At 40.5% G+C, this 21,227-nt stretch overlaps 1 protein-coding gene across 2 annotated transcripts; it reads right to left on the bottom strand.

Annotated features, from left to right (window-relative positions):
* Positions 1 to 642: 642 nt before the first annotated feature.
* On the bottom strand, positions 643 to 20,553 carry TACC3 (transforming acidic coiled-coil containing protein 3). Of its 2 annotated transcripts, XM_066317359.1 has the most exons (16): positions 20,461 to 20,552; positions 16,674 to 16,854; positions 16,389 to 16,534; positions 12,964 to 14,046; positions 11,736 to 11,832; positions 11,091 to 11,283; positions 10,045 to 10,091; positions 9,027 to 9,157; positions 8,299 to 8,410; positions 7,451 to 7,603; positions 5,076 to 5,152; positions 4,942 to 4,985; positions 3,831 to 3,991; positions 2,409 to 2,515; positions 2,082 to 2,202; positions 643 to 814 (listed from the first exon to the last, which is right to left on the bottom strand). In XM_066317359.1, the coding sequence occupies exons 2-16, from the start codon at positions 16,851 to 16,853 to the stop codon at positions 749 to 751; spliced, it is 2,718 nt and encodes a 905-aa protein (XP_066173456.1). In that variant the 5' UTR covers position 16,854; positions 20,461 to 20,552; the 3' UTR covers positions 643 to 748. The 2 variants fall into 2 exon arrangements, with proteins under 2 accessions (XP_066173456.1, XP_066173457.1); XM_066317360.1 differs by lacking the exons at positions 8,299 to 8,410; positions 9,027 to 9,157 and having other exon boundaries at positions 20,461 to 20,553.
* Positions 20,554 to 21,227: the final 674 nt, after the last annotated feature.

Genomic DNA, 21,227 nt, shown 5'->3' with positions numbered 1-21,227 from the left:
ATTTTAGAAATCAAAAGTTGTATGTTGCACTGAGACAATCCTGCTGCTGTCTACAAGATGTCAGCTATTCCTATGACTTTATCATAACCCATGACCTGCAGACCCACAGCTCTCAAGGCTCTCCATTATAGGCAGGGCTAGGGAGACTGAAGATTTTATCGTCAATAGCATCAGACATGGAAAACCCCAGAGAAGGAGAGCAGCAATCAGTCCTACCATTAAATCCTCGGCCTTAGCTTATCTGCAAAAACAATCACTCCAGCTCCTAATAGATAATAATAAAAAACTCCAAACCCACAAACCAAAGCCAAAGTTCCAAATCTTTTTACATTACTAAATACTTTATAGCATTTGTGCAGGTTCAGTTTTACTTCAGTCTTCTAACTCTGGAATGCCTTCATTTAAGTGAGAGAGCAGCAAGTGCAAAACACAGACAATGCCCTTGGCAACCCTTCCCAGCAGAGGCAGGTCAAGAGTACAGAGCTTCAAAGTTCTTACACAGGGAACAGACTGAAGGAGTTGTTGCTTTTTCCTTTTAGCAACGTGTGAAAATGCTATGAAAGACATTGTTACTGGAAGCAGCAATTGAACTTAAGTTAATAGATGTTTCCTACAAAAGATACACCCAATATGGACGACAAGTGTGAATCAAGAATTTTATTTTTTTCCCCACATACATAAAAAAGTGAGTGAACACCCAAGACAGCAAGTCAGAGAAAATAAACATATTTACAAGACAGTTAAGATATCAGTTCTTTTCCATCTTCAAGATCAAGTCATCACAGATTTTTGTTAATTCATCGTTTTCTTTAGTCTGTGGAGGAAAGAAAAAAGTGTGTTTCAGGTATGTCCAAACTATGTTACAGCCTTGCAGCTAGCTGAGTTGCACTAAGTCTTGTTTGCCAGTATATGCAATAGAAACTCCATTTGCATGATGGTGGCTCGTGCAAATTTAATGTAAAAGACAGTCTACTATGCCAAAGGTCACATGGCATCCTTAGGAACCTCAGGAAATGAGCCAGAATCCACTATACTGTTTCTGCTTCTTCCACAGGCATTCCCGTAATACCCGTAATAAATGGAGACCAACTGATCTAGGGAAACAAGACTTTCGGGACTCAGCATTTGTTAGGTACACTAAAATTCAAAACATGGACACTTTAGATTTTAATCTCCACAAAACAGACTCTTAAAATGAGGCCTTGATACTTTTACTGACATGTGACAATTCCCGGTTTGTAGAATTCCTTAGGGAACAGTTAAACCATTTTAATAAGAACTCTTAAAGCATTACTGTATTTATGACAAGCCCAAACCTAATCCTGTGTTAAATGGTTTGTCTCATCTCTCCAGTTACAGGCCAACTGCTTTGTCTGCCATGCAAACTTCAGCCATAAACCTGAAGACTCTCAAATATGGTATTTTTCCATAACAGGTATGTGTCAGCATTATCAATTTTTGAGTCTTCAATACTAGCAGAGACAACAATGATACAATAAAATTAACAGCATGCACTTCTAGCAGTGACTTTTAATCTTTAAAGAGCTTATTCCTTTGAAGGATTCTAACAAAGGATTTGCCTTTGCAAAACATTCTAAGACTCTATCTATGCAATATGAAACAATATAAAATACAAGGATTAATGGCCTGAACAATATTGAAAATCTGAGTCACATACAGTTAAATATGTACTAGTGCTAACAGCTTATAAATCATGTTCATGAACAAGCTGAGCCAGACGGTTATTCAAAATTTACTCCCAGATTCTGCTCTGCTTCATGTGTAACTGTTAATCATCACCTCCTTCAGTAGTTCCAGTAACCTCCTGACACAGGAGCCCAGACTGGTTTGGAAATAACCCTTGTGCTCCCCACAAAAAAAAAATCCAAACACAGATAGAGACAAGTCCTGGCATGACAGTTGTGTCTTAGGTCTCAATGCCAATTCGCAAAGCTTGCCAGGACAGCAGTCATCAAAACCAGCACAGTTAGCAAGACTCCTTCTAGCCCTGATACGAAGGAGTTGTTGACCCAGTCCAAGGCAAGAGCTTGGAGAGACCCACCCATGGTGCTGCAACTGACCTTTTGTTCAAGGCTCCTCTCTAAAGACTGGATCCTCATCTGTTCTTTGCGCAGAGTGGCTTGAAGTGCTGCAGTCTCCGATTTTGCTTTGCTGCGAACCTGGGCAATTTCCTCATTGGCTCTGAAACAGGTGCAAGATGGTGTTTACATCCCCTTCAGACAGCACAGCAAAACTCTCACAGAATCACACTATATGCTTGCACTTTGGGTTAATCACCAAATAAAATATGTTTAAGCTAACTTTTGGCACTATTGAACCACATTCTGCAGCAACTGTGAAAACTATGTATGTCACTCCTGGTCCCTGCTTCTTGGCACAGTACTTACTGTTGCAGCTTTTCCTCAGCATGTGCTTTGAGTGCCTGATATCTCTGCTCCTCTTTTTTAATTCTAGCCAAGTAGTCTTCTGCACATTTCTTCAGAACTTCTTCATTCTGTCCCCAAACCCAAAGAAATGCAGTTAGCTCTTTAAGATACTAGATGGAATAATCTCCCCACTTGACAATGGGGTTATTTCACTACACCTGAGTGGCAGCATTTGCTCACTGGAGTAACAGCAACAACTATAAAACCCACATGCCTATATGGACTGAAATGCCTCCTTTCAACTACCTTAGCTTTGCAAACATTTATTCATCATATTTGCCCCCACTACATTATTTAGTAGCAAACTCTAGTAAAGAAAATCACTAAAATTACAGTAACTAATTGGTTTTGCTTGTTTTGCTCCAGTTTTTTTCAAAATCAGCTTTGCATTAAGTTGGAATAGTCACAAGAATAGCTAGAAATCCAATTTCTCCAAAGAACCCATGGAAAGATCCAGAGTTTGGACCCTGATGTAAACAAATCCAACACTAGCAGCAAGAGAATTACCTTGGTAGTCACACTACGAACATATTTTATTAGCTACTGTAGGAAGTTGGAACTGCTTGAAACAATTGCTAGGACTCACTAAATTCTAGGTCTTGAATTTAGTAACTGGGTTTCCAAGTGATGTGCTAAGGAAAGGGCTTGTGAATTTAGGGTGGAGATGGGAGAGACACACAAGAAGGAAGCCTGACATGTCAGCAAAGAAGAAACTGAAGTTGTATAAACAGACAGTATGTCTGTTTCTAAAACCTAGACTAACCATGAAACTTCTAAGCTAGTTTCTGAGTTTTAGTAAACAGGGACATTAAAGGATAACAGAATGAAAAAATCTGAAGGCACTTTTTTTAAGCACCAACTGAATCAATTTTTATGCATTTCATGGAGTAAAAAACCATAGCTGATACTCATTAGCTTCCTTCCTCCAGCCTCTGAAAAAGCTGCAGAACAAAGGCTCAACTTTAGCTTTAGAAAAACCCCACAAGCATCTTAGTAGGGAGTACCTAATAACCTATTATTCTGATTTGTAATCACACATCCTCTTCAGCATCCATTCAATATGTTGTAGGGGAAACAAGCTGCTCTTATGCTGCAGTTGCCACATGAGAGTGTATCTCTAATCAACAAAAAATGTGTTGCAGCAAGAAACAGCTCACCTGTTTGAAGAAATTTTGTTTTCTATGGTATCAATATCTTTAAGTCAGTCACTAAATACAACAAATTAGTAGGCCTTTTATAATCTTTAAATAAACAACTTAGCACCTGGTTTTACAGGTAGTCCCTATACTACCTAATTAATGGCTGCTCTAGAAATTTGACTACTTCCTCTCCACTAAATCTCATTTATTTTGGAAGCATATTATCGGCATTAAGTCATCTTACTTTGTGGTAACCCTCTAATGCCTCTTTCTGTTTTTCAAGTCGTTTGAAGAGTTCAGAGAAGGACTTCTCCATAGAGCTCAGATCTGAAATAGCTTGCTGCTTCTCTTCCATCAGCTTCTGTATTTCTTTCCTTGAGATTTCCTTCTGCTGCTGAGCATCCTCTAGAGAAAGTGGAGATAACCCACGACAGTGATTCCTTTAGCATAAAAGCAGTTCTATATTACAGACAGATAATCCCCACACGTTCAATTCTTCCCCTCACAAAGGTTTCATAACATACTCTCTCACCTGAAAAGACAGCACCTTGTCTGTGCTTTTAAGAAGTCTTTGTAGCTTTGTTACATATTAACTCACACCAAACTTAGGGCCACTAAACAGCCTGACAATGTGACAGTGTGCTTGCCAAGTTACATTTTTTCCCCAGCACTGTAGCCAAAATACTCCAATCGAGTTTACTGTAACAGGAGACTCAAATGTTGTGACAGATGCAAGGAATCCAAAAATATTTTCATTAAACATACAAAACAGCTGGAAGATCTGGAGGAGACTGGGATAACAAGTCAGACCAGCACAGCAGACTTTCAGAAGAGGTTTGGTTTAGCACACACAAGCTATGTTTCCCATGGCCATAGAGGAGCTGGCACAAATGTGCCTCATTCAGCTTTGAGCTAAGAAAGTAACTATACAAGAGCTTCACTGGATGTCTTTTCTAGCTTTGAAGCCACAAACCTAACTAAAGCAAAAGGCCAGATCCGTCCAGAAAGAACTTCTAGCGATACCTTGCCACTTAAATGATGTCAGATAATAAATAATTACACACAAACTGCTAAAAACTGGATCTGCCAGTTTTAATAAACCACCAGCTCACACTCCAGTGGAGAGTAAGAAAATTCACGCCTGATTCAAAAAGTCCTTGTTACCTATCAGGTGGTATCATGTCAGTATGAATATGCATAAAATTGTTGTCTACCTTGTCTTAAACCTTACACTTATCCTGGATGCACTTAAAATATTAATGTCAGAGGTGAAAGAGTACTAACTTCATTTAGTAACCCTGGGTTAAGCAGGCCCCAGCCCCCCAAGGCACTCAAAGGGTAAATATGGAACTTACCCATAATCTGTGTTATTGTCTGTTCAAATTCAGCAACTATTTTTCTAAAAAATGTGAAAAAGAAAAGTTGAATGTAAGTTAGAAAAAGCATCTGGAATAACTAAGAAGATGTAGAAGTCAAGACAGATTCCTACCCCATTTCCTTGTATTCCATGTGAAGCTTATTATACTTCTCACTCCATTTCTGAATCTCCAGCTCTTTCTCTTGAACCTTTGGGGGTGAAAAGGTGAGCCTTTACTTTTTGCACAAAAAGAGATAAAAAGATTTGACACTAAAAACAATCTTAAAAGGGCAGCTTGAGTATGTATATTTTTAACTTAATATAAGGAGAGAAATAAGTTCTAATTGCTTAACAGAATCAAAATTGTTTAATTACAAACTTGAATCAAATAAAATTTAAATTAATACATAGATTTTGCATTATCTAATTCCCAGCACATTGCCAGTATCTCTAAGTGGCAAGTTCAGAGCCAACTCGGCCAATCAACCTCTTGGCTACTCTAACTCAATGTCTGTGTAGATAACTGTAACTTCTAAGAGAATACAATGGGCCAAGGAACATTTTCTCAAGTGACACACATTTCCCTCTTATTTACAAGGCAAACAGAAAAAAAAGCACTTCACAAACCTGCTAATATTAACAGCTGAGAGAACAAATACCAGAAGAATGTTCAAGATCAAATTGCTGTTTGCAGTAACTTTTATTCAACACTAAACTAGGGAATGTGGAAGGGGGAGGATTAAAAGATGTCTCAATTCATTTGAGAATAATGATACCTACTTCATATCAGCTAAACCAAAGCAGACCTCACAACAGAATTAAGCAGCACAAATACTCTTTGCTAAACACTTTGTGCAGGCTCCATAACAAAGACCTCAGGACAAAGTTATGTTTAATAACTGTAACACAGCTGACTGCATTTTGGAAAGCCTTCAAATACAAGAGGCTCAAAATACATAAAATAACCTGGGACTAAAAAAAAAAAGGAAGTGAAAGCACATTATTAGTGCTAGTTTTGTCACAAAACTACATAGTAAATTGTAGTATGCTGATTTTTCAGTATTTATTTTTGAGCAATTTATTTTTAAATATATTGCAATATTTCAGGTGACAATAAGCAGGACACTAGTTAAAAAAGAATGTCCAAACTATTAAGATTAGTGATAGCTAAGCTAGAAGAAAAGTTACAAAAGTAAAAGTATATGAAGACGGAAACAAGTTAGAAAACTTGCACTTGCAAGTTCAAAAAAGGGTTCAGTAGACCCCAAAAAAAGTGCTGTGTTTGCTTAGAAGGAAAACAGGTTTTCACTTTCCTCCTACTCCTGCATTGTTTCACAGACAAAAAACATAGTTAAAATTAATTTGTCTTCCTTTCAGGTTGATATTTTAATTCCAGATCTTTTTATTTAAGTGACATAGCTGGAGTCATCCAGTCACCTACAACAGTGTTTGCAGATTTAGAGTACTTTCCAACACAAAAGAGCAGCACTTTTAAGATGTCACAAGCTTTACCCCCTGCTACTATACAGATTCGTTTTAGATCAATGCACTAAAAGTTGTCCCCTGTCAAAGCCACATTAGTTTTCCTGTACTAGACAATATGCTGAGTGAAAGTCACCGCTTGAATGACAGAAAGAAAAAGTCATTCCTAGAAAAGCCATTCTCTCCGTAGCCTAAAACAAAAGAATAACTTAGGCAGCAAATAATCATAGGTCATCTTTAGTGCCCCTAGTGCCCTTGCCGGCAGTACAGCAGTCAGGAATTTGGAAAGCTCAATTTTTTGCTGAAGTGATACAATTAGCTTTAAGGAAATTTATGCTTAAATACTCCTACTACATTATTTAGTGCTTGTAAGGTTACATAACTCAGAAGTCATAATGAATCAAGGACTCAAATTCTTGAAGTGAGTGGATATATGAGTCTTCTTGCATCAATCAGAAGATAGGCTTTTAAAGGCAATTTCTGTAATTACAGAACAGGCTTAAAACCTTCCCAATTACTTCTTCCCTCCTTCACTAATGCCCTTCCCTGGAGTAAGCTCCAGATCTCACCTTCACTTTATTAGCTGGACATACTGTTGTGCACTCACAAGAAAAGAACTGATCATAGCATTGAACTGGCACTACAGTTTTATCTTGTTTCAGGGAAATGATACAAGTCACTCTCTTCCACTAGCATGAAAAAGTATTTCCTGCCTGTTGAATAAGAAGCATCCAGATGACTGATATTAAGCCTAACTATCCCATCTGACAACACGTGCCTTTTAATAGTGACCAGATCTAAGGCAGAACCTGACTAATAATGAAGTTTGTCCTATTCCCTGAAGTGCTAGCTCTGAAGAGTTCTATACCTACAGCACCCATTAAGTCCACAGCAAGCTTCTCATAATGAGATACTTATGTCAAATATAATGAAAAAACCTGCAAGGTAAAGATTTATCCCAAAAAATCCAAACAAAAGGACCTTCCAAGGCTATGTCAAGTTCTGCTTTGGAAGGGCCACCATACCTCTCTCTTCACCACTTCAACAGCTGCATCCATGTCTTTTTGGCTGTACTTTAGCACATCTATAATAGCATCCACTGCAGCGTTTGTAGAAGTGGCAACAGGGACTGGAAGAACATCACTACTCAGGGAATCCGGAATTAGGGGACCAGCATCCTGTATAGAAAAAAAAAATGCAAAGTTTCAACAGATTCCTATTGTCACACCATTGATTACTTGTACACGTTATTCAATGCCAGTTCAACATATCTCAGTTAAACACACAAGAGACCTCCAGAACTTTGTTAGCATAAAACTCTTACTTTGAAGTTGACCACATAACTCTAAGAAATACCCACGAGGTAGAACCAGAACTGCTATCCACCAATGACAGCTATCAAAAACAAAGCAGATGACACCACACTGTTCCTCCAAGTGAAAAAGGGACCATTTCAGGATGAGCTCCTACAGGGAGATCTGTTCAAACTATAAACCATAGCTGCAAGAGCATCCAGTTTAACCTGCTTTTCATCCCACCAATGCAATTACAATACAAAGCTTGTCTTTTGTAGCTTGACTTGCATAAAAAGACTGCTTGACTAGAGCATTCTTAAAAACAGCTCAAATTCCATTAGACCATGTACAATGGCATCAGTACCCACAAAAAATACTTTTAATACTTAAAGTTTTCATTACTAAGTTCAACTTTGATGTAAATGAGTATCAAACCTGGTTTAAAACAACAGTTTAAATAAATATTTATCACATTCTGCAATCCCTAAAATATCTGCATAAGTCCTCAATCCAGAACCTAGGCTATGCCTTTCCCAAACTGTCAAAATGAAAACTGATAGCATTCCAGGCACCCTTACAGAAGTTGTATATGTCCCCAGAAGATCAAGTCCTTTTGGTTTTTCTTCACTCTGGATACTCACTAAAGGCTTTCCATCTTCCTCAACAAAGTTACTGAAATCAGCAACAGGACTAAAAATGAACAAACATAACACCATTAGATTCAAGTGCTGTCTTTCTTTGCAAAGCTCTTGTACCAGCAGTAGTCTGTCCAGCAGGGTCAGGGCAGTAATTGCCCCCTGCTGTGCCCAGTACTGGTGAAGAAGCTACACTTGGAATCCTGTGTTCAGTTTCAGGCATCTCACTATAAGTTCACTGAGCTGCTGGAGCGTGTCTAGAGAAGGGCACAGAGCTGGGGAAGGGTCTGAGCACAAAGTCTGATTGAGGGGCAACTGAGGGGGCTCAGCCTGGAAAAAAGGAGACTCAGGGGGACCTTCTCAGTCTCTACAACCTGAGGAGAGTTTGTAGTGATGTGGGAGTTGGTCCCGCAAGGAAAAAGTCTGGATGAAACAGCCTCAAATTGCACCAGGGGAGGTTTAGACTGGATATTAGCGGAAATTCCTCCACTGAAAGGGTGGTCAAACACTGGAACAGGGAACTCACCAGATCTGGAGGTATTTATGGATGTGGCACTTGGGGACACAGTTCAGTGGTGGACTCAGTGCTGGGTTAACTGTTAAACTTGACAATCTGAAAGGTCTTTTGCAAACTGAACAACTCTGATTTTATGTCCTAAGCCAATACCTACCCAGGCTGAGATGGAGCTGCCACGATACTCTCACTTGATTCAACAGTACAAACTGGTTTTCTTGGACTGTCTCTCAACAGCGGGTCAAACTTCAAATACAGTGACTGTTTTCTCAAGGCTGATTCTTTGAACTGAAGGGAGAGAGGCATAAACTGGCAGATCTGCTGCTTCAGAGCACAACACACACATCCCACCCACACACAAATAATCCTCTGAAGAGTGGGTGAGCCTATTCTTCAGTGGCCAGAGCACTGTTCTCAGGAGGAAAATTACATAAGAGAACTCCGTGCCCACATGCTTAAGTCCTTATGTAATATCAAGAGAATTCAATCTGCTCACAGACACAATCAAAAGGGCAAACATTAACAAACTATTCCAAACCAGAAGACACTGAGAGGGAAGGGTAGTATTATAAGCTGAAAAAGCAATGTATGCCATTTTCTTTGTTCATAAAATAATGACAAACACAGCATGACCAAAAGAATTTCAATTCAGTGCATTCACTGTTCACAGATACTCTTATTCTGGACCCAAGCAGGAGAAAGAATAACTAAGCTGAACTGATTAAAACATGACAAGCCCCACTTAGAGACAGACTTCCTGAAACTGGCCATAAAGCAAAAGAGCTTAGAAAAAAATGTTTTTGAAACAACGATCCTGCACTTTTAATGCCTCTAGCATTATATTAATAATGCTAATTTAATAATGCCTTTAGCAGTTTTGGCTAGAAGTGAAACATCATTCACCTCGGTTTCACTGCTATTAAAGAAAAATAGCACCTCTGCACACTGACAGTCAGAGACCTTTGATTTTTAGTTGAATTACTTATAACTACATTGCCTTGCACCATCATTCCCTACCCGCCTTGTCACTGCATTCCTTTGGAACAGATAACAATTTCTGTGGACTATTCAAAGTGAAGTTAATTCATAAAAACATTTAAGGCTTTCATCTTTCATCTTTGCTTTTCTCTCCACACTGCCAGGAAGGGAAACAAAACACTTAATGTGATACTTACTGATGAAGACCCAAACTGTTCCAGATAGTCTATGCCCATTCCAAAAACTGTAAAAGGAGGAAACAATATAATGAAGGTGCAATACTGCCAAATTATCCTATCACAGAAAGAAACAAACGTGTATAAAACAAAAAAATCCCAGCTCTCATTCTCGTGACTTCTAGCTCTTAATTTGTTCAAAATACAGTCTTTCCACTCAGACCTGAAAAACGCAAAGGTTTTTAAGCTATGCAAACTTCCAACTTCCACTTGTTCCCAAATATGTGTATGAATATGTAGGACTTAACACGGTTGAAGAACTTCTGCTGTTCTATGGTTAAAGTAACAAGCACACTCACATATTCTGTTACACACAATGTTCCATGAAAAAGCAAGATGGTCAATCTCACCATTAAAATCAGCACACAGCTCAGATTTGAAGGATGAAGCTATAACCATTTCCTAGTACAGTGATTCCACTCCAGCATGAAGCTAAGTGACAGACTGCACTGCAGTCAAACCATTTGCTCATCCTTCCACACAATGCTCCTACCAGGAATAATCCACCCAAGTGCTTAAGGCAGAGCTATGTAAGGAAGCGATCAAGACAAGCAAACCTGTCAGGAAGTTCATTCACACTGCAACACAAAACCAGTAGTGCTAAGGCCTGCAGTAACCTACAGGGCTCACGAACACACACCTGGAGAGCTCTTGAGCTCTCAATTTACAAAGTTTTTAAAAACAAATTATTTTACAGGAAGTATTTTTCAGCACAGAAACTGCAACAAACTCTAAAAAGATAGATTCTGTACCAGCCTAAACTCTATCCTCACAGGCTGCTGAATTCTAATAGCCAGCTTTTTGAACTTAGCTTAAACCAGAGGAAGTTAGAAATAGGCTTAGATACATTGCCCAACACTGCTAGTCATTGTGGGTTCTGGAGTCCTTTCAGAAGGGCAGAATGAGAGAAACACTAGAATCCATAATAAAACAAGTAGAAATATATCCACATACATTATTGAAAAAAAACCAAACATTTTCAGTCTGTTTAAAAGAAATGCCCTTACCTTCTGATGATGGTCTGAAGAGCTCTTCAGGTTCAGCATTAGCTGTCTCATCTGCTGTTACTTCAGTTTTGGGGGAACTAGGTTTAATTTCTTCTGCAGACATTGACTTTTCTCCACTGTCAGTGGAAACCAAATTATCTTGAGAGGGGGCAGCATTAGCTGGAGACATTTTAGATGGGCTAATTTCTTTCTCCTGATAACAAAAACAAAATTCTTTTAATAGTTAAAATAATTATTTAAAAATGCAATGAAAATTATTTGATGATCAAATTGATTTGTCATAAACTAACTGGGCAATTAATACAATAAAACAAGAATTCACAGACAAAAAATAAACTACCAACACTGAGCACAGCCCAGGAGCCACTTTTCTAGAGTCCACACCCTTTTGTTTGTCCTTATATGCAATTGCTGATCAAAAAAAGATACTAAATACCAAGGTACCAATTTGGCTGCCTCTGATGCTACCTTCAAAACACAGGTCTGCACAGTTGACACTCCTTCTAGAGCTGCTGAAGATGCATAAACCCACTTATTCTTAGAAAAAATACCAACAAGAGGTTTCATAAGATTAAGTCATTAAGTCAGAGAACTCTGTTCCATGGAACAACTTGATAACAACTGGCTATCTTTCCTATACCTTACCACTTCTTTTCCTGGAAGTTCAGCTTCTGCTTGAACTCCTGCCTTCTCTTCTCGAGCTTTTGGCAAATCTTCTACCATACTCTGCTCAACAACTTCCCTAAAGAAAAGAAACAAAGAAACAGAATAAAAAAAAAAAAAATCAGTATTTATGCCAGACAGTTCAAATTCTATATAACCAGATGAACTGAACAAAGGTAGCTTATTTGAGAGATTCTACTGCCACAACACAGGAAGCTTTAGAGCGTGGGGAGGTAAAACTACTGTCTCACCTGGTGACAACTTACATGACAGAAAGCTCTCCCTCCATCAGAAGCAGGGTTTTCTGGGAAGCAGAAAGTCCCAGCAGCATCTCTTATTTCTATTCACTTAACACTGCTCTTATTTCCATTGGTTAGGCTCATTGCTTTTTTAAAGTTAAAGATAGGCCCTTTGTTTAATTAAAAACAGAATTACAAGCAGCCTGCTCCTCTTTCCAAGGCAATGCTGTGATTGTTGGTGTGAACTTCATTAGAGAAGTCCAATACTCCACTTGTGCTGTCAGGAGTAAGTAAACTTCTCACCTTGGTAAACAGTAACTGATCATGTTACATGGGGAGCAAGAGTGCAAACATTTCTGTCAAATGAACAATTTGCGTCAGTCTAATTCTGGCAAGCACCTGACTGTCTATAAAAACATTAATAACTAGACTTTCTAGGAAAGGTAACAACACATTCCATCCTCAAATAAAAAGTCTTTGTGCTGCCAAAAAATTGCAGCTTCAGAGCCAGGCCTTTTTACTGGAGATAGCACTTAGATACCAAGAACATCCAGGGAAGAAACAGCACCTCAGAGTTCAGCAGAGAACAAAACTGCCTAATCCCTTCCCAAGTTGCACTATGTGCAACACTGCTGCCTACTTCCCTGTTTTATTTAAAGACAGTAGCAGTCACCTCATTCTCCATATTTTTATCTTTGAGGAGTGGGGAAAGCACCACTTGAACAATGCTTTCCATCTAAACTTGTTCTCTCCTGTTCTCCCAGACTTAAGAACACCTTTTGCCTAAAGCTAGTGATCTCAGGAGTTTCCCCAATTAAGATCTTTGCTGTTGCAACGTAATTGTGTTAGAGATTACAACAGTCTCTGCCAAGGAGAGATGCAGTCTAAGCAGTAGGAAAGGACTACTTTGAGATCTAACTTTCCTCACATGAATTCAAGGTGCTTCTGCATTCAGCTACAGATTCACTTACAGATTTCTGGGTTCTTCTTTCTCAAGAGCTTCACAGGTACTTGGCCTGTTATCCTGCTCCACTGGAAGAGGTTCCCTTCTTGGTGAGGTCCTGTCCTGTTCCTCTGGCAGGGGAACTTTTTGAGGGCTGGGTTTAGAACTCTTGGGTGAGGTGGAAATTTTAGAGCTTCCTCCAAACGGATTAAAGTTTGGATCATCAAGTTTGTCCCAGTCAAGCTTATAAGATGCTTTAGGAAGAGGGATTTCATCTTCCACATTACTTTTATTTTGCACTTCGGTATTCTCCAGTTTTGTTTTGGTAACAGGAATTTTTTTGGAAGGTGGCTTAATTCCAGGTCTTTTACCTAGTTTCTTAGGAGGTGGTTTTCCAGTAGTGGTATTATCAAAGTCAAATTCCAGTTTTACTGGTCCAGCCTTGGTGACATCAGGCTTGTCTGCAGGTTTCCCTTCGGAGACACCCAGTGCTTCATCAGGCTTTGACTCTTGTGCAGAGCCTTTTTCTGCTACTGAAACATTCTGAGGCTTTGATTCCCCAGTTTTAGAAGAGTTACTTATATCAAAACTGCTGGGCCCTAAGTTGCCAGGTGACTGTAGAGAAGGTGTAGGTACCTCTGCTAACACCACTGAATTGTCAGTCTGGCTTGCATCTGCGGAAGCAGATTTCACAGCCTGCTCAGAGTCCCCAATTGCTCGCTTAGGGGACAGTTTGGATTTGTTAGAATCTGCACTGAGTGAGGTGGAGTCGTTTTCAGAAATGGAAGCCTTGTCTTCACTTAAACACTCTGTACTTGCTGTGGTTGAAGCAAAAGGAACTGCATCATCCCACAGAAGAGGATCATGACTTTTTTCAGTAGTTTTCTCAGGGCTGCTGGATACTTTTACAGGAGACTTCTGCAGATTTCCAGGAGAATGAGGCAACTGTACTGAACTTTGAAAAGGATTGATGTCATTTAAGTTATCAAAATCAAGATTGTAGGAGCCCCGACTCTTCACTGGCATCTCATCATCTGGGTAAGGAGCCACGCTGACCTTCTCTGGCATTTGTGTAGTGTTTGCTTCAGCTTCAGTCTTTTGTTGACATGTGCTGCATAAAAAAAAAAAAAATATTACATAGTTACTTCACTGGCATAGTTTGAAATTATCTTTAGAAAGATTTGCAAAGTAGCTTCACATGGTCAGAGTAGTCCGATTTTTTTGTTTGGGTTTTTTTGGCAATAAGACAGCTGACTGTCTTATTATATAAGCAAAATATAACAGCAAGACTTTAGCTGTCACCTAAACAGTCAAGGCTTATGAGCTCTGGTACACACGAAACCTAGGGAGATCAACCCTTGAAGTTAGGCAGTGTTCTTAAGCTACCTGCTCTACACAGCCTTATGCCCTGGAGACTGCTCTACTCACCACAGCATGTGGACACTGCCCTTTCACTAGGCACTGAAACACACATTGCTAAGGAGAAGTTATTCACCATCAGCAGCTCAAACACAAGCACAGCTTGTGGTTCCATATTCATGCAGATTCATCTGAGTCATGACAGACTCAAATCTGGGACAAAACCAACTCATGATTCAGTTCTCCCACACTAGTCATTATTCTGTCTGGACATTCTGGCAAATATTTCCTTCCCTGTAGGTATGCACCAGCGTTTGATTTTTGAGGGCCTACATACAAAAACAGAACCTGGACTTCAGGCACTCTAAATTCTGTACAACAGCAGATCTGAAGAGCAGAGTGATATATAAGAAAACACTTCTCCAGTAAGAAAAAGTAAGATTTTCTAGCAAAAGACACAGGTTAAATGTACTCACTATTGCTGAATATCCTACAAGTTATTGCTCTCTACTTTATTTCCCCAAACTCTACACAACTTCTGAAAGCTCAGCCTCAGACTACAGACAGTTAAGCCATTACTTCCTGAAAGAGGATTTCCTCCCATTGTTTTGTCCCTCCATAAAGTTATTATTTCTATGTGCCATCCTTATCTGCTGCAGAACAGAACATGATTAAAAGCCACTCACTAAAAACTCCACTTTGATAAACTCGAAAGCAGAGGCGGGAGGTAAGAGATGAAGAAGTTCTTCTCACCCGGTTTGAGCGCCTCTTCCCGGCAACAGCTCAGCCCCGGGCTTCGACTGCTCAGGTCCCTCCCACTCTCCCTCAGTGTTTAACCTAGTAAGTGCCAGTCAGCCGCCAGACACCCGCCCGGAACGTCAATCCCTTGTGACGAGTCAAAAGTGACCCCGTCCAGCAACACGGAGCCCTTTCACGTATTTGCTACAAACAAATCCTCACATTTTAAAACTAGAGAGGACATGTTCAGTACCAGCAGTGCATTGATACAATCATGTCCTAACTAAAACAATTCAGTGCTGATCCTTTAAACTCACTTGAACTTTATAAGTACTAAATCTTTGTTTATTTGTGCAAGCAATGAGTTTGGGGCATAAATACCATCACATTATTAAATTGTGGTGGTTAGTTCAGAAACAGTTTTCTAAACTAGACTGTACGTGGAAATAAATAGTTGAAACAAATTTATACACTTAAAGAACATTTAAGTATTGCCACATTTTTCGCTTTCCCCTTCTCCCAACAACAAAAACAGGGACCAAATGAAAGTATTGGGTAGTAAAAAACAAACAAAAGGATGTGTTTGCTTGCAAAAGGCAGAACTAAGAACTGAGACTTCTTGCTGGTGGGAATTACAGGTGTCAGGTGTCTATGCTAGTTTAAAGTGGGGGCTAAAAGTAACAAAAATTTGCATTTAATATTGTCACCCCCAAACTGAAACATTACAGATTTTATGCTCTTCTCCAAACAGCTACTATGAGCCACTTTAAGACTCAGGCTGCTAGACTATAAAGGCACAAACATGTTTACACTTGTGACTGATGTTATATTCACTTTGTGTTGCTAGATTAAAGAAAATCTTAATACTCTCTGACTCAAGGTGTCAATTCAAACTAACTCTTGAGAAGATTTATCTCTTTAGATTTTACCCCTCAAGATACATCAAGATACAACAGTACTTAACATACAAGATAAGATATTTTAAGGCTTAACTTCAGAATAGTTATAGTCTCACACAAAAATCTTACATCAAGTAGAGAACACAAAACTGTTTCTTAGAGTATCTCTTCTCAAGCTATTTATCCATGCCATAAGTTACCTTAATGAAATCAGTTACGGAGGATTTAGAAGAAGTTCAATAATTAATAATACAATCAAGATAAAATTTTCTTTAAAAGTAATGACAGTTATTTTTGAAAAAGTTCATGCATCCGTCAGTACTCATTTTGGTCTGCTTGCAGTTTACATCTTGTTATAGAACAGAAAATTATACTTTAACTATACTGGTTTAAAATAGGGAAAGTTAACTTGAGCATGTTCCACATGAGTAACACACCAAGTGGATTCACTACTCACTCAGCATCAGAGGCTGCAAGTAAAAGATCATCAGCCACATCTTCATGGCAGTTGTCAAGTGCAAAAGCAGTCTGAAGTTTGTCTGCCATAGCAGGACTCAGGATTTTTCGAGTGTGAGGATCTCTTTGAGGAGTTTGAAAGGTTACCTTTAAGAAAGGGGTGGCGAGGGGAAGAAAAAGGAAACACATGAACACAGTATTTTTCAAGCACCAAATAGCACATGCATTCAGTACCAGAGATCATAGGAGGAGAAAGATTAAAAATAATTCAAAACCAAAAGTTCACCTTCATCGCTTTTCCCACATTTTTTGGTGGCAAGTTTTCCTTCTGGGACGGGCGAAGAATAGAAGGTCTCCCTGTCAGTTCCGGCGGCGCAAATAAAAAGCCACAGTCTTCCGCTGTTAAATCATCCTTAATGCTTCCTCCATTTTCTCCATTTTCTGCATTTAAAATCTGCAGACTCATTCTAGAACATCAACACACACAGCACCGCAGCATGAATGAGAGGGTGTGGTCAGCCAGATGCACTTTGAGATAATGGAAGAAGTTGGCAGCCTGGCACTGACAAGCCAAGACTACTGACAGCTTCAAAGGGAAAGTTGGAAGCATGGGAAGTCTTCGCAGGGAAAGGTCTCTCAGAAGACTCTGAAGTACCTAAAAGCAGCAGTGCACAGCCCCTCTGCTTTTGGTAGGGCCTTGAGAAGCTAATTGTTGATATTTTGCCTTCCACAGCTCACATTCTAGCCTTACTAATTAAGCTCCCTGTTCTTTAAAGGGAGCTCTGTCACCTGCAATGTTTCCTCATTCCCAACCCCTTCAGCCAATGACACACAGCCCTGTCTCTTGCAACAGGAGCTAAACAACACAACTGCTTCTGCAAGGGCCAGATGAGACAGATGACAATCATCTCTCTGTTTACCCACATGGTCTCATTACTACACACTACACCAGCAAAGAGCAGAAACAAATTTGGTTACTTAGGGTGTGTTTGGGATCAGTGTCCTGGATCAAATTAGGCTCTTCCTGCACTATTTAAGCATATGCTGCTCTTGTGAAGGACATAGCACTTAGGAATCCTTTGCAGCATAGACCTTATTGGTATGCAAGTCTGAGAAAAATCATCATTAGAAATATTGTTCTTACATAGGACATGCACAAGCTTTAGTAGATTGTTAAATACTGATCTAATTGTACTAGTGTGAAGGTCTTGAAGCTAAAGCCTAGGCTGTAACTAAGATTAAGGATGAAAACAAATCAGAAATAGAGAAAAAGCACATTAAAAATACAACAGGCAAGCCATCATGCTGTATGTACTTGAACTCTGCCTGCTTTTTATTCCCATTGGAGCCTTTGCTGTTCTTAAAGGTTTAATGCTAACACTCAATGATGCACAGCTCTTTGTGGAAAAAAAGAGACAGAGAGGAGGTAAGGCAAGGAAGATCTAAGCATAGCCACTGTCCATGAAGGATGACACCAGAAGTGTAGTTATTTATCTGAAAAACTGTTGTCAATGCAGTTTATGTCATAAGAGCTGATGTATTATCTTTTATCACCTGTGTAAGATAACCAGTGCCAAGTGGAAGAGGCATTTGCTTTCTGCAATGTCTAACCATTCTAAGTGACCTCAAATCTTGGTTTGGCCAAACATGTGTAATCCTTCGCCTGTTTTTCCATCATATATTCAGGATTAATCTAGAAGGTCAGCTGAGGAAGACTACATATGATTGTTTCAGTGTCATGAAGAGGTAACAAGAACACCTGGCCTGAAAATTTTAAGTCATGTTTTCAGTCTCCCTGCCTTTATGTAATTTAAATTTCTGTACACAAACCTCCAAACATTTCTCCACTCCTGCATTAATCCTTATGGGAAAATTTGCTTCCTACTCCCCACAGAATTCAGCTGCTTTGTCTGCAAGCCTGACACCAGCACTTTTAATCAACAGTGGAATGCAAACAATAGCTGCAGAAGCAATGGTATGCAAAGCACGCCAGTATTAGCTATTTCTTCATTCCTTTGTTATTCATCATATTAATGCTTCAGTTCAGGTTATTTTTTGTATTAAGTATTTTTACATTAACCACTTGTATAACTTGAAGTGAATTTTATTGCTTTCCTTTATTCCAAACTAAAATTGAGACAAAATTTAGATAAAGTGAATCTTTACAAACTGTATTTTTTACTGTAATTACTTTAGAAACAAGTCTAGGACATGGTAAAGTTGTCAACACCTTTAAAACAAGCTCCATAAGCAGGGGAGGTTGGTTTGGAGACATTTTCAGCTTTGTCACTGAGCTACTTGTGCACCATTGCTAAACCAAATAAATTAACACCACATACATAAAACACTTTAGATATTAAATCTAAAAGTCAAATTTCTCTCTAGCATTAAAATAATAAAAGTAATTAATAATTTTCTTTTAAAAATTTGCAGTCAAGATTTGATCTAAATTGTATTCCACAAGTTCATTAGCCAGTAGCTGTGATAAAGTAAAAGGGCAGCCTTACTCATATCTTTGTTTAAAGTGCTCGGCATCCAAGGCACACAAGTATTATGAAAGGCAGGTTTTCCCACTGCAGCAAAACAAAGCTCAAGGCCAGGCTGGATGGGGCTTGGAGCAACCTGGTCTATTGGAAGGTGTCCATGTCCCTGCGAGGAGTGTTGGAACTAGATGATATTCAAGGTCCCTTTCTACCCAAATTTTTCAATGGATCTATCAAAGTTCACAAAAATGAAAACGTTCCTTGTTTTACAAGAATGTTTATGTGGGCACATGCCAGAACCTGTCATTCTACAGTTAAGAATCAACATAAATTCAATGACATGACATCAGATAATTAATCCTCAGCTATCATTTGTAATGTGCTTCAGGTAACCTGTTGTTTCACAAATACTGGGACACAATATCCAAAACACCAAGGTGGTCTCAAATGCCTGAAAAGCCACTGAACATGCAGGGCAGAGATGGAGATTTTCTACTTTGTTATCCTTCCGAACTCGTCCAGCAGCAGAGATGCAGAGCACTCACTCATGGCAAAGCAAATAGGTACATGCTGTGAATATTTCCATACAAATTGACACATGGCTGATTGAAATATATATATATATTTACTTTAGTGCAAATATTTCACTTCCGAAAAAATAAGCACTCTCCTGAGAAGCAACTCCCTCATAATCACCTTCTCCTGACTGCAGGGGAGGAGCAGCAAGGCCAGGGAAGGGCTTTTCAAGAGCTCCATCCCTGCCTATCATGGCACCGAGGCGTGTTTTAAATAAAAAAAAAAAAATTACAAACACCAGAAAAAAATCCCCCAAACCCAAACGCAATCCTGCCTCAGTCCCTCTTTATTCCTGGCTCACCCCGGGTTCCCCAGCAAACCCGTATCATCCTTAAAACACACAGAGATGCTCCCAAGACCCTCACCTCACCCCCGACTTCGGTGGGGCGGAGCACCTGAGCTCCACCCCTGAGCTCCTACCATTACCCCCAAATTCCTGCCTTCTCTTCATCCTTAAACTGACAGAAATAACCCTCAAATGTCTTAATCTGAAGCCCACAAAAGCGCCCCTGACACCCCTACACAAGGGGTGGTATCCCCAGTCCCACAGCACCCCAAGCACGAATTTCATTAAGGGGTCGCTAAAATCCCCAAGAACCACACTACCCCAAGCCGTCCCACTCAGTCCCCCCATCAAACACAAACCATCTCAGCCTCAGAGGGGTCACCAAGCCTCCTCCCAAACTAACAGAGCAAGCCCAGAGCCTCCTTGCCCCAGCACTCCAGGGTCACAGAAAGGGCCCCAAAGGGGCCCCTCAGCTCACCCCTATAGTGCTCCAAGCTCCCAGAGCGGGCCCCGAGCCCTCCAATCTCCCGAAGAGGTCCCGACGCGGCCCCTCACTGCCTCAAGCCTACAGAGCCCGAACTTCCCCGTGCCCATCCCCCCGAACAGCCTCCCCGCCTCGCTCACAGAGCGGTCACCGAGCCCCTGCAGCGCCCAATCTCACAAAGAGATACCTAAACGCTTCACCCCAGCCTCACACCACCTTACGGGGGGTCCCCAAGCCCCCGTACCTGCCGGCAGTTCCCGGGACGAGCCCTGAGGGCGCTCAGCTGAGGCGGCGCACACTGCACCCACCACCGGCCGCAACCCCTCCGCCGCCGCCACACGATTTCAAACCCAACGGAAGCCCCGGCCTGCCAATGAGAAAGCGGCGTTCGGGCTCGCTCGCCAATCAGAAGAGCTCCCTGCGGGAGGGGGGCGGGGACACCGCCACGCGAGACCGTTACGCGCTCCCCGCCCCTCGGAGTGCGCCCCCGCGCGGGGCGGAGCGGGCAGCGCGGGCGCGGCTCCGCCCGGGACAAACCCCCCGGTCTGCACAAATGTCCCCGTGTCCCCAAGAGCAGCCGCGTTAGCGGTACTGCCCCATCCCCGGCAGCGTTCAGGGCCGGGCTGGATGGGGCTCTGAGTGACTTGGGCTAGTGGAAGGTGTCCCTGCCCATGATGGGGGTGTTGGAATGAAATGATTTTAAGTATCCTTCCAACCCAAATGTTTCTATGATTCTACAGTCTCAGCTGTTCTGCTTCAACATGCTTTTGCGTGAAATCACAGAAACAAAACTTTCTGCCTCACAACCCGTTTTTTATTACTGAACTTCACAGTCCATTGAGCGCATTAAAACAGTCCTTACTGTTGAGTCACCAGACAGCAACAATGAAGTTATTGTAAAAACAATAAACTTGTTAACAAGGATGTCTTTTAGCATTAAGTAAGATGCACAGACTCCAGGCATGATTTTACTGATGCAGCCATCCTCAAGAGTCACTAAACCACCATGAA

The sequence above is a fragment of the Sylvia atricapilla genome, chromosome 4, assembly GCF_009819655.1.
Source record: "Sylvia atricapilla isolate bSylAtr1 chromosome 4, bSylAtr1.pri, whole genome shotgun sequence".
Classification (NCBI taxonomy): domain Eukaryota; kingdom Metazoa; phylum Chordata; class Aves; order Passeriformes; family Sylviidae; genus Sylvia; species Sylvia atricapilla.
Note: the sequence above shows the minus strand (reverse complement) of the source record. Positions and strands in the feature narration are given on the sequence as shown.